The 16,477-nt window shown below is 39.3% G+C and overlaps 1 protein-coding gene across 8 annotated transcripts in view; it reads right to left on the reverse strand.

The window, feature by feature from the left end:
• Positions 1-16,477, reverse strand: part of abi1a (abl-interactor 1a) — a 54,807-nt gene that overhangs the window by 32,336 nt on the left and 5,994 nt on the right. For all 8 annotated transcript variants that reach the window (XM_042510298.1, XM_042510297.1, XM_042510294.1 and 5 more), the window contains exon 2: positions 6,229-6,396. In XM_042510298.1, the coding sequence (XP_042366232.1) occupies positions 6,229-6,396 (168 nt within the window). The remainder of the gene's footprint in view (positions 1-6,228; positions 6,397-16,477) is intronic.

A 16,477-nucleotide genomic window follows, 5' to 3' on the forward strand; every position in this document is an offset into this window, starting at 1 on the left:
ATAGCCAAAATAATAGTCACGCTTGTTTGACTCAATGCTAAAATAACATTTATTTTTACTATTACATGTTGATTTTAGGGACAAAATAATTTTGTCACACTTTCACATTTAAATCAACAGAACGCTGTTTGTAAAAAATTGATACAGCATAGCATCATGATATTTTTTGTGGCAATACTGTATCCTTACGACATCTTTTTCTTGGCCTTCGGCATTAATCTACTGCAGATTGTGGAGTTTACTTTCAAGTAGTTAAACAAGTTGTATTGCTTTGCAGCTTAAAAGTCTCATGCACTCTTTGCACATGATTTGTTCTCTCCTAATCTGAAATACTTCCAAACAACGCATGATTTTTGTCCATTTGAAGCCCCAACACACACAGTGAAACTTTTCACAGAAAGCAGCTGCAGGATGCACACCCAGCAGTGAGACCGCTCATCAAAAGTAGAGGCTGGCTGTTGGTTATGAAGTGCTTAATTTGATATGCAGTGGAGTTTTCTATGTGCGGGGCATGCATATTAAACATCAATATCACAGGCAATCATGTTCATTTAATTATGGGAAGCCAAAATCCTGATCATGATTAATATTTGATTAGCTGTGCAGCCCTAACTTACACTGAGGAGGTGACTGTATATTATATCCTTATCTGTTGCTACTGAAACTGAAATTTGTTTTCATTTCTGGTTTGCTAAAAATATTACAAGTGTATCAAACAGTGACCTCTATACTGTGCATCGCACTGAACTGTGACCTGAATGTACTGTTGTCCTCCGCACCAAACAACATGCATTTCTATTGTTATGGACACTCTTCTTCCTGTTTTTGAGTTTCTACAAATAAAGTTGCTTTATTCTTTTGTTATGTCTAACTCACACTAAAACTTCCTCGACGAAGCTGCCACAGGCTCCAAAACTACGCCAATTTTGGATTTCAAATACTGCTCGCATGTAGAGCTACATGCCTCTGGGTTCAGCTTTAGAAAACTAAATTTATGTGGCGCACTTCAGACTTGAGGAAGAAGCTACTCCACTAAAATTCAGCTATCAGGAGTGGAAATATAATCAGGACAGAAGAGCTGCAGCATGCACATGAGGCTGTGTGTGCATGATCCCAACAACACACACACACACACACACACACACACACACACACACACACCCTATTCTCCCTCTTTCCCCTCGCTATTCGGGGTATCACAGAGAGGTTCTCAATGTGAGGCATTTTCTTCCACCGGACGGACAAAGCGCTCCCTGTTTGCAGCCTCTTAGCAGCCACTTCACACGCAGCAAAAGGTGGAAGCCCCGCGAGCTACTCTATTTTCCCGTCAGCCCCGCCGCCTCAGTACTGCAGAGAGACCCCCGCTCGTGAATGGCAATGACAGCAGGGGAGGTGACGCACAAACAAATACCTGTCAACACACACACACACACACACACACGAATATTTGTGCATCTGCACAGATTCAAGCACACGCACTTCGCTGTGAAGTCATACTGCAGTCTGACCCTGACACCCACTGAATATCAATAAGCAGTTCACTTAAAGACACTAAATTATACATAAAAAAACACACCGTACGCAGTTTAAAATGCAATTTAAACAGAGCACATAACATTCAAGATAAATGAGATTCTGATATTAGAAAGTTTTTACTGACATGCTGTTTACTGTTTTAACAGCTGGTCATTGGAAAATTAATCTAATGCTGACATTACTGCTCTCAAAGATCAATGCTTTGACAGTTTACACGGCGACAGAAGGGGTGGCGTTTCAAAAAATGACACTCTGGAACCTGGTTTCAACAGTTTACATTTCCAGCCCCTAAAACGCTGTTTGTGTGTGAACAAAAGTATCATTGCTGTGTTAACAGCCCCTAAAACAGCGAATGAAATCACCTTTTGTTTTGCAGCTGGAGATGGATAAAAGGCAACAATTTGAGAATAAAGGAATAATAACTTTATTTGTATAGCACTTATTAAAACACACAGTGAAGTGCTGCACATAACATAAACAATTAAAACCCAGGTACATACATGAATACACACAAACCTACAAACACACATACCAACACCCATTTAAACACAAACCACACATAAAGCAAAACTGTAACAAAAGAAGAGCACTGAAAGCAAAGTGAGGCAAAGTGGAGGATTTATGAGAATGTGAACCTACAGAAATGAGTTTTCAGCTGTTTAAAAGAGACCACAGATTCTGAGGATCTGATGGAGAGGGGATGGCTGTCCCAAAGTTTTGATGCTACCGCTGCAAAAGCACGCCCACCTCTAGATTTGTAATGTAAATACTGGAAAGATAAAAGGCTCTGATCAGATGACCAGAGGGTACGACCACTAGAATAAGGGTTCGGTAATTCAGTTATGTATCGTGACAATAAGGAACAAGGAGATGAGAAAAGTAACTGGGGACGAGGTTGTGTATCTTATAAAGAAACCATTTATGCCTCCAATCACATGCAGCATGCAAGCTAAGGTTTGCTGTATTACAGAACAGCACACTTGGCATGCAGCTCAGAGGGATACCAGTAGCAGTCAGAGAGATGCCGCTGCAAAGCGGACACACCCTGACCAGAGTGAACCCCTGTAACTGTGGGCAAACTGAAGGAAACAGCGCTGACGCCAGGCAACGTCTCACCACACACTGACAAGTTAATGTAAAGGAGCGTCGTCCTAAAGCATCCCAGCTTCTGACATGGACAGAAACTTAACGATATACAGACAGAGTCTGGAAAAAAGAAAAAGCTGGTATGTTTAGCCTTGTAAATTCAGAGGTGTGTTTATTATTGGTGTCTCGAGGATAACGGAGTCACGCTCATGTTTCATTGGCATTCACCTGAGAAAACTTCCTTTCCACTGTTAAAACAACATATATCCTTCAAGCTGCAGGCTTTCCTCTCCATTACACATTCAGCAGAACGCAACACCGTCCTCGAGGGACGCCACTAATATCATATCCATGAGCAGCGAGGGCAACATGATAATGATCCACCTCTTGAACCGGACGGTGGAGAGCAATAAAACACACCCACGGCCTGCAGAGCTCACAGGACTGTCTCTTTATTATTAAAACAGAGATGTGCTTCATTACGGAAAACACATTAGAGGCCTCGCTTCTTGCTTTTATGTGAAAAAAAGACGGAGATGAAGATGTTGTGCATACAAGGGACATTCTGTGTTTTAGAGTTTTTTGAGTTTTCAAGGCAAAGCTGCTAAATCATTCACATTTCTCAGGGACGAGTTATGCAAATGGAGGTGGCTTTTTATTCTTGTAGCTATTATGATCACCAGCTGGAAGAAAATGAGTCTGCATTTTTTTAAGACATGGCCTCCTGCAAGTAGATCCTTCATGTGAACGCTGCGGGTTTGCACCTGCACCACTGGCTCATATTTTGGGGAGTTGTCCAAGGATATCTTTTTACTGGAGCAATATTTCTCATAAGGTATCCAAAATTATGGCGGCTCACAGAGTTTTTTCGTCTCTAACAAGTAAAAAACAGCGTGGAACACATTATGGTATCATTTGTCGGCCTTCTGGCACGCAGGTTAATCTTACTCAGCTGGAAATAGAGAACTGCACCAACACATTCAAATCTAATGAATGATGTAATGAAACACTTGGTACTGGAGAAAATGTAATTCTCAAATTATTAAATTATTATTATTAAATTTCGCAAAATTTGGTAACCTTTTATAGATCACTTCAACCGCATAAAATCTTCTGACAAGAGGATGGCATCCACCACCCATCCAAATTATTTTTCTTCATGTGTTCATTTAATTTTTATAAATATATATTTATTTTTTTTCTTTTTTAACAGATTTAATGCTTTATCAATTACAATTATTTATTTAAATTTTAATTAATACATTTTCTTATTTCCTTTCTTCTTCTATAGATTTATTACTATATTCATTTTTTATTTAATTTTTTTCTTTTTCTGTTACAGATTTAATGCCCTACATTAAACACTATTATTATACTTTATATGTATGTTTGTTTATATGTGTAGAGGTTTGTATGTTCTGCACAAAATTATTGCAAAAAAAGAAAAAAAAAGCGGACTTTCTTCATTCTTGAAACAAAAAGAACAAAAGACGACGGGAAAACCATTCTTAACTGACCATCAGCTGACCTCACGTGACACCGTCTGGTTCGCCATCACCATGGCTTCACAAAGTATACAAGCGTGGGCATAAATATAGCAGAGGAAGGATGGAATTTCCCATGCACGAGTCAAGAGACGGTGATAAGCACTTGCAACAGAGACAGAAGTCAAACAATGTAAGCTACGCCTGGAGTTTACCGGGTGGCCCCTGCTTTCTTCTTCTGATCTAAAGCACCATGTCTAACTGTCTTTCACATGCTTTTCTGACGTGGCCCAGGGGGTTGTCATGGAGACCGATGCAGGCGGTGACCTTGGTATCGGCCGAACACTATTTGTCAGGATATTGACTCAAAACCTGGAGTGTAAATACGCCTTTTTTGGTCTCTCTCTCTCTCTCTCTCTTTTTTCGGTGGCCTTTCTGTGCCCGTCATCATCCATCTTCCATTTCCTTCAGCCTTCCCTCTGATTTGCCGGATCTTTCTTTCTCTCTCTCTCTCCCTCTCCCTCAAGCCCTCAAGTCTCACAAGTCCTCTTTCCTTCCATTAGACTGAAAATCTGACCTTCAGTGTATCCTGAAAGAATTTCTGGCGCTCTTAGCAAAGCTCTGTCAGAGGAAAAACACCAGATAGCGGACATGGAAAGACAAAACTAAAAGGAAATACTCCTTCCATCTCCTCGCTGCAAAAATAAACAACCTATTTCTTCTTTTTGCCAATTCTTTTGCAAGTTAAGATTGAACTATCAGCGTGCTGTTCGTGTGTTCGGGGTTTGGTGAATGCCACCCAGTTCTAATCTACGAGGTGCCACATGGCTGCAGCTCTTTGTTTGATTTGTCTGAGCTCTTAATGCCTTCATTGGATGAGCGGCTGGATTTACCTGCACACGGCAATCCTCATGCTGTAGTAAGAAAAGGGTTTGGAAAGGAAAAACTACAATGCCACAGTTTTTATCCAACTTGAGAATGACCTTATATAGTGGTGAGAGCAACAAATAAAAACCTTTATGGCCTTTATTTGTCACAACATTGATTGTGATATAATACATTTTCTGGGAAATCAGTTGAGAAACTGGTGTAAAATCTAAAAGTCGTCACATAATGCAAATATTTATATAACAATCTAGAAATATTTTGCAAAGCAAATATAATTTTTTAGCCCTCCATTAGAAATGGACTGGGCGATATGGCCTTTAAATAATATTTCTATACTCCTCTAAACTTCTGTAGACACTAATAAATAAACTACAGTTACAAGAAAGTTAAATATAGTAGAAACTGTTATAATGACGTTTTAAAAAAAGTACTGCTATAATAAAGTCAAAACAAATACTGTTATAATAAAGATAAATCGAGTAGTGTTATATTACAGGTAAATTAAGTGCTGTTCTAATAATTTCAATAAAGTAGTCTTATAATATAGTTAAATAAAGTACTGGTGTACGAAAGTTATATCAATTTCTGTTATTATAATTGAAATAAAAAACTGTCTGACATTACAGTGGCACCATCAAACATAAGGACATACTCACGGTGAGCAGGAAACTAACAGCTCCCCAGTTCATATATCAAGAATTTGCTAAAATCTATGTCATTTTTTTCCTGTCAAATAGGCAAAGTCACATAAAAATAACAAAATTTTAAAACATAGTAAAACATGTACGTGTGAAAGTAACCTGTTTGCACAAATGAATGCACAGAATTAGGTGATATATGTAACATTTTAGATGTTACTACAGTCTACAAGACAAACCTAATAGTATGTCCCTATGTGTATGAGCGCTGCTAAGTAATAACTACTGCAGACCAATAATTGCAAGTAAGACTGATCGTGGCAAATGTTTTTATACTGTCTGTGTGCCTCTGAAGACGACAAGAGCATAAAAGAAAGACGAACAGACCAGCAGTCATTTGGCCAAATGCACAGTCAGACACTTGTGTAAGACTGATACACCAATAAAAAGGAACCATGGGTGTTACAGAAGGCCTCGTACTGTGTTTGAAAATAACAGAGTCTGTGTGAAAGCGAAAGGAGAAGTAGGAAGTGTGGGGCACCATTCTTCACAGCTGTACGGTCTGTGGTGTGTGTGTATCTGTGTGTATTTCTGACCTGGGAGATGTGGTTGATGGAGGACTCCATGCGCCGCAGCTGCGAGGCCTGGATGTCCAGCAGCTGCAGTACATTGTTGGCTAAGGCATTGATCTGGTAGGCCACGCTGGCCAGGGACTGGGTGGTGTAGGCTTTGGTCTCCTCCAGAGCTTTCCTCTTGTCCTGGGCCTGTGCACAAAAAAGGGATTAGAGAAAAAAAATAGAGATTAAAAAAGATGGAAGAGGAGCCTAGTTACTGTAATATCACATAACATTCGCATCTATCTTCCAGCCCCGTATCCAGGTCAGGTTTGTGGTGGATTCGGGCCAATAGAGCAGCCGAGACATCCTTTTCCCACCCTGACTCTCATTCCCCAGATACCACGCGCTCTCTCTCTGGGGGGATTTGGGATGATGTAACGCTCCTGCAGCAGCCATATTGGAGGTTGTGAGAGCAGAGAGTGAACAGCTGACTACATTACTGAATTTGGCAAGCATAATAAAATAAACTTGGCATATTCATCAATACTAAGGGTGGAAATAGCCAGAGGCCTCATGGTACTTTTTGTATTGTAATGTGTTTTGTGCTGCTGAACAGGAACCTGCTGAAAACCAGTTTTTAACTGAGTCAGGGCAGTTTAACTGTAATACACCCAGTGTTACATTCAGTTCTTTCTCTGTGTAAGTAAAATAAATGACATGAAAACAATGAAATATTATCACAAAGTCACCATATATTATTGTCAGATTGCAATCTGCCGAGTACTACTACTACTACTACTACTACTACTATCACTACTACACACTACTACCAATTGCCAGTCAACTCCATTTTTAAGAATTATTTTTACTTATACTTTTTTCTCTCTTCTCTTCTTTTTAAATTTATTATTATTTTATCATTATTATTATTATTATTTTATTATTATATTGTTTTAAGTACCTCTTTAATTGTCTTTAACTTGACAGTTAGGTATGTTATTTAATATATTTATTTACCTTTATGAGTGGGGGGGGTGCAGCAACAAAACCTTTCTAACGGGATGACAAAGCAATTGATTCTATAATGGCTGAGCTACCGGACGTTTAATTTGTATTTACAATAGCAATAATTCACATAACAAATAAATCAATACTTGGCATCCATGTAGGCGCATCAATAAAATATAGCTTGGCGAAATATCGTGATATCATGCTGTAATGATTTTTCCTCCACCCCTGATCAATACACTGTTTTATCTTCATTTTTGTAAGAGAAAATATAATTTTACAAGAAAAAAATGCAATTTGTATAAATAGTTAACAATCTAGAAATTATTTAGAAATCTAAATAATTTTAACTTTTTAGTCGTTGTTCAGCATTACAGTTCTGTAAATGTATGTAGTCACTTCATATATAAATACATTTTAATGGAAAAACCCACTGCAGGCTTGACCAGTGGCTCAGGGCTATTTTTTAGGTTATATAATACACAATCACTTTATTTTGAAATCTCCTCTAAATTTTTGTAGAACACCAAAATACTAAACTAGTCATGCTTAATGTATAGACTATATGCTGAAATGTGGCTAAAAGTCTCTGTTTCTAAGGCACTAAATTGTTCACTTTTCTTGCATTTAAGTATGTTTCATCACGAATGACAAACGCTACACGAGAACTGCATTAGCGGCAAAAAGAAACAGTATATATTTAGCCATAATTTGACAGAAATATAAATGTCAAGCACGTAATGAGCATATGCTTACAGTCAGAGAGGACATTTATTATTATTCAGTTGTTGTTTGAAAAGTTTATGAGAATGTACGAGAAAAAATGGCTCTTGGCAGATTTAAACCAGGGTCAAGATTGATTTACTAACTGGACAACACCACAAAATTATAGAGTAAAAAGACATTTAAACTGAACACAAAACATTTTTCTTAAATTATTAGGAAAAAATGTCTTTGCTATGCAAGATACAATTTTAATGGTTTAGGGACATTTGTAACAAAATGTTATGACCCAAGCTACAGGCTAGGAACAAGGAGGCTAATATTTGACAAATGTATCAAGTGTGAAACAACAACATGGTCATCAAAACTATACAGATTTAAATTCAAATATGTTAAAGGTAAAGGCAGTATGAGGAAAACACTGTCAATGACAAAAAAATACTTTTGCACCTCAAAACTGAGTCTTGGCAGAAAAAAATATGAGAAAATATCAGCTTGTCCTTTGGCAGGCAGAGAGGGAATATCCCAGACTATGTGTATAATAACTTATATGTCTATCTCATTTCTGCTTGTTGCAATTTGAGATGGTAAAATTTCCCCCGATATCCCCTAGTTTCTTCAATGAATTAGTTAACTACTAGCCAGCAGGTTAATCTATAAAGCAGCTACTAGCTTCTGCTGATAATAAATACGAGCGAACTTTATTTCAAGCCTGTCAGCCATGAATGTTTTGATACTCAAGACAGTTTCAGTGAATTATTTCTCAAATGTATTCAGTAGAAGCTCATTAGCACCAAAAGCATGACGTGGCTGGTTTAATTAATTAGCCTGCTGGTTAGTTAGTGGGCTAACAAGACTAAAAAAAAAAAACAAGCGACTCAGCTGACACAAACTGCGACTGAAGTTGGTTTCCAAATAACTTACGCACTTTTTCCTGGTTGTTGTGTTCATAAAACAGCATCTTATTTTAAGAGGACAACAAACTGACAGTTACAAAGATGCAAAAAGTTGCCAGACCAGAAAAACTGTGGTAATGTTACTTTCTTGAGAGCCACATCAAAACAGGCTGAGGCAAAGAGGCGAGCTCCAAACTGAGCCATCGTGTTTGATCTCTGCGGGCTCTTCCCAGCACTGCTCGCTCATAAAGCTGAGTCCAAAGAGCGCTGCCTGGAGGGCCGACACTGGGCTCTGATAACAGGCTGCCGTAGCAGGGGGTAGGTGGTGGTGGAGGAGATGATTACTGGTAGTAGTGGTTTGAGGGCAAAACAGAAGAAAGAGGAGCATTTGGTCATATGGAGACTACAGTGTATGGACAGACAAAGTGAAAACAACCATGTCACTGTGAGTCTCATTACTGATTCCCCGTGGCAGCGCGCAACTAATCCACAAGCAATCCGTACGGCTAAAAGCTCCTGACCTGGAGAGCTGCCGCGCCGGTTAGCTGCGGCCATGCGAGGAGATGACAGCTTTTAGTTGTGTTTCTTTTAGTGGGAATCAGAGCAGCAGATGTGTTGTGCGATAACAGCCTCAGGAAGGAGGAGAGATTCCTCCAGAGGGCTTGGAGCAAAAGGCCATCTGTTGAAAGCACATTCATTCATGTGCACACTCAGACACCTACTACTGACACTGCAATATGCAGCATGAAACATGGAGTAGCAGCTGCGGGGAAATATATGAAACACAAACAAATAAACAAAACAGCCTTATGTGCATGACGGCAGTTTCTAAATAGCAAGGGGAGGCAGTTTTTTGCAGTATAAGGACTTTTCAAGCAGATTACTGGACAACATATGCTTGCATGTGCAGGACTGCTGGCCTACATTTAGAGCTGCAATCCAGAAAACAGTGTTTATGTTGTTTGCACAGCGAGAATTGCATTTGATTTTTTATTTCTATCTCTGAGGCCATTTTGAATGCATTGCATCTAATTTGTATTTTATATATTAAGCAATGTTTTATGCATGTATCCTTGTCAAATAAACAGGTCAATAAATACATAAAAAGTAAATCATAGGGAAAAATTTCAGAAACTTTGCACAAAAATAAACAGCTACGTGCTGTGTAATAACAAGAAAAAGCACAATTAAAGGGTGGCAGCTATACAGCCAGTGAACTCAGTTGTATAATGCTTTGTGCTGCTCTAGGGAGCATTTCATAAGTGGATTTTGGTGCAAAATTTCAAATTCAGAAGAGATAGTCTGCGTTTCAAACTTGGGATGTGGAGTTTGAAAGATGTGGGTGTTTATTATCAGGCAGGGAGGGGTGTCTGCTGAAAGCATGCACTCTTGGAGATCCATGGTTTTCAAAGCTGGACTCTTTTGCTTTAATTTAAATCATTCCTGTTGTACATCTTTAACTTGATTTTGTCAATATCTTGCAGCTGCAGTGTACAGACAGTACACACTACTGATGCTGAAGCTACCATACACAAATGCTGGCTACTTTTATGCAAATTCTAGTCTGCAAATGTGTGTTTATTATTGGAGAAGAGTACAGAGTCTGGAAGAGGAAGAGCCCTGTGTGAGATAAAACTGGACAATAAAGGCTTTTGCAAACAAATGCTGAATTAAATATCTAAAGAAATACAAATTTAGGCCGACTTCCAGCATGTTTAACAAACATATTCATTCACAAAAGTCCACACAAACCACAACATGTGATGTTGTTTAATCCATATTTGTGAATGGCTGCAATTGATGCTTTCTAAATGTGTCCAAACGACTTCCATACTAATCCTGTTTGAATGCTTGCTTTATTTCCCAAGTAACACAATTTCCTTCAATGTGGAGTCACAACGAACATTTTTCACATGAACTACAAGAACAATGTGTCTGTTCTGCAAAGGCAAGACCACAATGAACGAGATGATACAGAACAAGAGGAGTAGTCTCTATCCGTGTCAGATTTGAAGCTGTGAAACTACACCCTAAATTTTAAGCACCAAAGACTATTATCAGTCATTCTCTACTACAGTTTCTACGTTTTTTTTTTAAATTTCCCCAGTGACACAGTGACTACAGCCACAATGAATCACATAAATTGGTCAGGAAAACTGATACACTGAATGGAAAGGGCAGACCCAGGCTTCTCCTTCCTTTCCTGGTTCACATCATGAGGTTAAATCTTTAGCCTCGTGTTAATCACACAACTGTAATTCTTCAAAATCCACAGCTCAGTTTGCACGATCAGCTGCACAGAAGTTTTTTTTTTTCTTAAACAGAGGATGAAATAAACTAAGTTAACATGTCAGGAATATGTGGAGAAATTAGCTTCTTGAATATTTGTATGTGTGTCTGTCTGGACAAACTGATCCAGACTGCATTAGCTGCTGTGATGTGAGGTCAGTGGTGGGCGTTGGGAGGACAGATGCGACACTTGATTGCATCGCCACTGGCGGCATCTCAGAGCCGTCTGCTCTACTTAAAGCCTCCTTCATCCCTTGACTTGTTCACGTATCACAAGTCCTCAAACTAACCAGATTTTTTGTTCAATTACCCACAAATCTTTACTCACTCTGACATCCATCTTCAGCTATAAGGACTACAGCAAATATTTTAAAAAACAGAACAAACAGTGCTTGAGACACAGAGGAATAATATGTGTGCTTGCTCAGTACAAAAGGTAAATAACAGCAGCGGAGAGCCGAGTGAAGTACACCACAGCAGGAGATGTAGAGAATGAGGTGAGCTCCCAGAGAGCTTTAGCGCTCCTGGGGCACTTTATCTCATATTTCCGAGCTGAGTAATGACTGAAAGAGACTGCAGAATATCCAGGCAGTAGTAGACAGGCTGTCAGCACCTCAGCTGGGTTTATAAAGGGAGTACAGAGGAATGCACCGTCCGTGTACACAAAGCAAAATTGTAGCTGGCAGCTGAGGCAAGCTCGATAATCAAACTTGGATACAGCAAAAAGACGGGGCCAGCAATGCTCTCTGCATGTAAGCATGTATGTGGCCTGACACATGTGGAAGCAAGACGGGAGTGGCAGACACAAGAATGGATTTGTTTTATGGGAAGTTTTTGAGGCATTGATCTAGATAAATACTTGCAATTCACTGCGTCACCCATCCAGTCTGGCAAGATAACGGCCGAAAACCACACTGGAGTGCAAACATCTTTTTTTTTTTTTTTTAAATAAGGTGATGCACTGCTTTACTGGCTGCGTTCTGACGGTAGGAAGGAAAGTCCAGACTTCCTCCCTGAGGATAGAAACTGTTCAAGGGTCAGAGGAGGCGTAGCTGCACCTCCACCCAGAAGCATAAGTAGGAAATGGACCAAATGAGTATTCTTCCCCACAGACTCCCTGAGATGACTAATGGAGATCTGGAGAAGTGAGACCAAAAATCTAAATCAAGACTCACTGAATCATGCCCATAAAGTTTAAAACTAAAACGTCTTTTCACAACGATTAACTTCTTCCATGCCAAGGGGAAACTGGTGTTACACATCGACATTTCGGTCTTTTGGAGAGGCTGAGTTTTAAAGCTAGAGTGATTATATCGAAATGAAACTTGAAAACTTAAGGAATCAATTGGTAACATGCCACCATGTGCTACCATTCTTTGCTTTTTGGGAAGGGTTAAATAATGCTCCAGTCCAAAAAAAATGAGTCCTCCCTTTGCAGACATACCAACTTTAAGCTGGCTACATGCAGTTTTGGGCATGCAGTACAAATATGTTATTTTTCTCTTTATGGTGATTGATCGATAGATCTGCATACTGGGGTCCTTACAGCAGTCTGGGAATTGCTTAACTTAGCCGTGAAGAGAGGATTCAGTGATCCAAATTTATAAAAAAAATCTAAAAAACTGCTGCTGAAGGGGAAAAATGAACACATGAGGCAACAAATCTATGTAACAAATTACATCAACCAAAAAATTGCAGCAACAACTTATGAGACGTAACTGAGCATGGAGATGGCCATCGTATATTTCCATCACAATATCCTAGCTTCTCTCTGAACTTTCAAAATCTGAATACACTCCACACCAAAACACAAAATGTATTTATTAATGGAAAAAATGACACACAGTGCTGCATCTCAAATTAATCGTCAGGTTCAGATCTGCAAACACCCTCTAAAGACCCCCTGTCCCTCGTAAGAGACACAAAAATGGGTCCAACATACCGTATGAAGGGTTGGTGTAGAAGAAGTTAAAATAAAAGGAGTTCAAACATGTATGAACATTAAATAATATGACAACACCGTACAGCGTTTCTACTGTGTGTCTGCCACGGGATTTGTACAGCTGACAAGCACATTTGTGTTTATGCGCTCCCACTTGTCCGGAGGGGAAACGCTCTCAGAGCAAAAAAAAAAACAAAAAAAAAAAAAGGTTTAGGAATGTTTGGAATTCGGCAACATGTCATCCGTCTTCAAACTTTCAAGTGTTTCTGGAGAGCTCTGCTACAGTGTCAGGAGTGCATGGAGGAACAAAAACAAACATACTGTAACGGAGCAACCACAGATTTATTTTTCTAATCTGTGGACAGGACGAGTTTGAAAAGAAATGGTTAAACTTTCCCTCGAAAGCACCCATAGCAGGAGGTGTACCTAGTGTAGTTTACAGCAGAGTGAGTGTAAATCCAACTGGAAGGTCGTAGAGCTCACATGGCACTTTGTATCGACCGCCGATGGCTGCAGACTGGACGGGGTGAGATAAGTGAGACAGGAGGCAGCTGAGAGCTGGTGCTCCGCGGGTTGTTATATTGATGTGGCTGTCTGAAAACCAGCAGCTGATTGGGAAAAAGGTGGAGCCCAATGAATATGAGATCTGACCGAGTGTAACTCAAGCCGTGTCTTTGTCATTTACTTCCTTCTGCCACAGTGACGTATAAGAAAATTTATGGAGGATAAAACACGATGGTGACTCTGCCAGTTTCAATACATCATCCAGTGAGTTTCTACTACTGCTACTTGTCTATGATTATGATCATGATCATGATCATGATCATAATCTGATGAAATACATTTCATCAGATTATGATCACATGAAAGTTTTTACAGAGAAATTCCAGTATTTTTGAACCTGGGTCTCATCCCTTTTATTTTTGTCTATTTTTAATGGCAAAAAAACTAATTGTTACATTTTACTCACCACCTCTATAAGGATTTAACTAACGATTATTGTCACTGTTGATTAATTTGTCAATTACTGTCTTGAAATTTCAGAAATGGTTAAAGATGTCAATAAGTGTTTCCAAAACCCCAAGATGACGTCCTCAAGTGTCTTGCTTTGCCCACAACCCAAATATACTCAGTTTACCGTTATAACAAGAAACCAGAAATTGGAACTGGAATTAAAAATTAATTCAATCAGATTATCTGGAGATTAATTCAGTGTTTGACAACTAATTGGTTAATTGTAACTATTCTACACGTCTGTTATATTGATTTGGGAAAAAAAAAAACTCTATGTTGGATCAAAAATGCTTTACTGTACTTCTCCGATACATCGGTATCAGCTCGGCACAGATTGCTACTTGTCCAATTTCGCATATGTAAAGATAACTAAAGGCCAGTTTACTGATGAGGCATAAATAAGTCAGATGACAAGCCCCTTTTTACACTGTACGGTCAGTACGTTCAGTCTTCCCTTTAAGACAGCAGTGCAGGCAGAAACAGCATCTGTGTTAAAGGGACAGTTGGCAGGACACGACCATGGACGGGACAGATGTGACATTCTGATGACGTGTTATGCGTGCGACCCACCACAGGAGATTTAAAAAGGAGCATGCAGCATTTAGCAGCTAACTCAAAGAAGACCAACAGCTGCCGAAAATGTCCACAAAGTGGGAAAACAATGAGAGTGAGGTGCCCCTTAACCCCAGAGCTGAATACGAGATTGGCTGCCATATAACTGATTGTTATTGTTGCTTTGTTATGCCTTTGTTATTGATAAAAAAAGCTCTGCCAACACTTGTTTCTTTTATGTTATATGTCACAATTGAGGCCAATGCTGTTGTGTTTAATGACGTGACTCTTTTGGTTCCGCTATGCCGGCATGTTGTCTAAAATCACACACTGAAGTGGCACGATGCTGCAGTTGTGTGGTGCTATTTAAAAAATGCAAAGGTGGCATAATGAAGGGACTTTGTAGCCATATCAATAGAGCTTTGTATATAAAGGGCTAGAAACATAACTACTATTGGTGTTAAAGTCAACTGAACAAGAAATTTCCACACTGGAATGCAAAATATAATGATGATGTTTTTATTTTTTATTTATTGTTCTTTATGAATTTGTGTTTATATTTATAATGCATATTTATAACATATTTTAACTCTCACATATAGATATAAATATATCAAAATTATGTATCAGTTGGATGCTAACTTATGAATCAAAATGCACTTAATATAAGATTAATTCTAGTTTGACAAATACCAGAATTTCTTGTAACTCTACAGATGATGGAAATAGTGTTAGTACACTTTGTTTGAAATATAATCAGTATGATAATAGTTAATGGTTTAAAGTTTAAAGTTAATAGTTTATTTTATTGGCCATTGTTGGGGCACACTGATCTGCTTTGGATGATAACAAGAAACTGAGCTAAAGGGGGTTAAATGTGTAAAATTAATCCAAGAAAAAAAAACACTAGGTGCATTGATCTTAATCAAATAACGGTTGGCAACCTGTTCAGTGAGCATCCAAACCTTTAAAAATGAAACAGTGAGAGATGTATCGCCAGCACATGTCACCTGAGGAGGCAGACAGGGTAGTGAAAGTGACACTGGGACGTGTTGGGAATAAAAAACAAGGAAAACCTGCAGACTTAACAACTTCAGTCCTTCCTTGAGCTAACTCTTAGCTCTTAAAAAAACACTCAGCAGTACGCTACGTGAATTCATAATTCCTCCGGGGCAGATGGAGGCTGACTGAGAGGCCATAAGGTCTACCTGACCTTGAAGAACTGCCAGCACACAATTAAAAATTCCTTCAGTATGTCAGCGAAGAGACACAAAGGGGAAGTCTGCACATGGAGGAAACTCATTAACCTTTCCTGAGTGACTTAGTAATTGGTTCGTCCAGGCAGAAAGTCACTGCTCTGTACCTGAAACAACATTTTTAACTGATAAACAAATCAATTTCCAAGGATCTGAGTGCTGGGGGAGCTCTTCTTCCAGTTTGCTGGGTCACCACGGCACAGAGGGCGTTTGGGTGTTATTCACACTTTTAGAGATGAAAAGAGTGAACGCTGCACAAAAGCTGGCAATTTTCTGTACGAAATCAACCACAAACAGACAATTTTAGTCTGAAACAATGATGCCACCCATTATTTTAAGAAACTACACTCTAACCACACTGTTACAGATCAGTCTGGACCAAACCAGCCCTGCTCAGCTGAGGGAAGGAGTGACAGGTGGTCAGAAAGGATGAATGGGCCTGGCTGGTAGGCTGAGAGCCGCTAGGCCTCACCATGCTGGGAGAAAAACCAGGCCACTCCAGAGAGAGACACAGAGAAAGAAGGACAGGAAACGAGGACTCAGAGTAACCCAGAGAGACAGAGCTGTGTGCAAAAAAAAAATGCCACCTGCTCTCTCACGGGGAGAAA

Source organism: Plectropomus leopardus, chromosome 21 (genome assembly GCF_008729295.1).
Source record: "Plectropomus leopardus isolate mb chromosome 21, YSFRI_Pleo_2.0, whole genome shotgun sequence".
Classification (NCBI taxonomy): Eukaryota; Metazoa; Chordata; class Actinopteri; order Perciformes; family Serranidae; genus Plectropomus; species Plectropomus leopardus.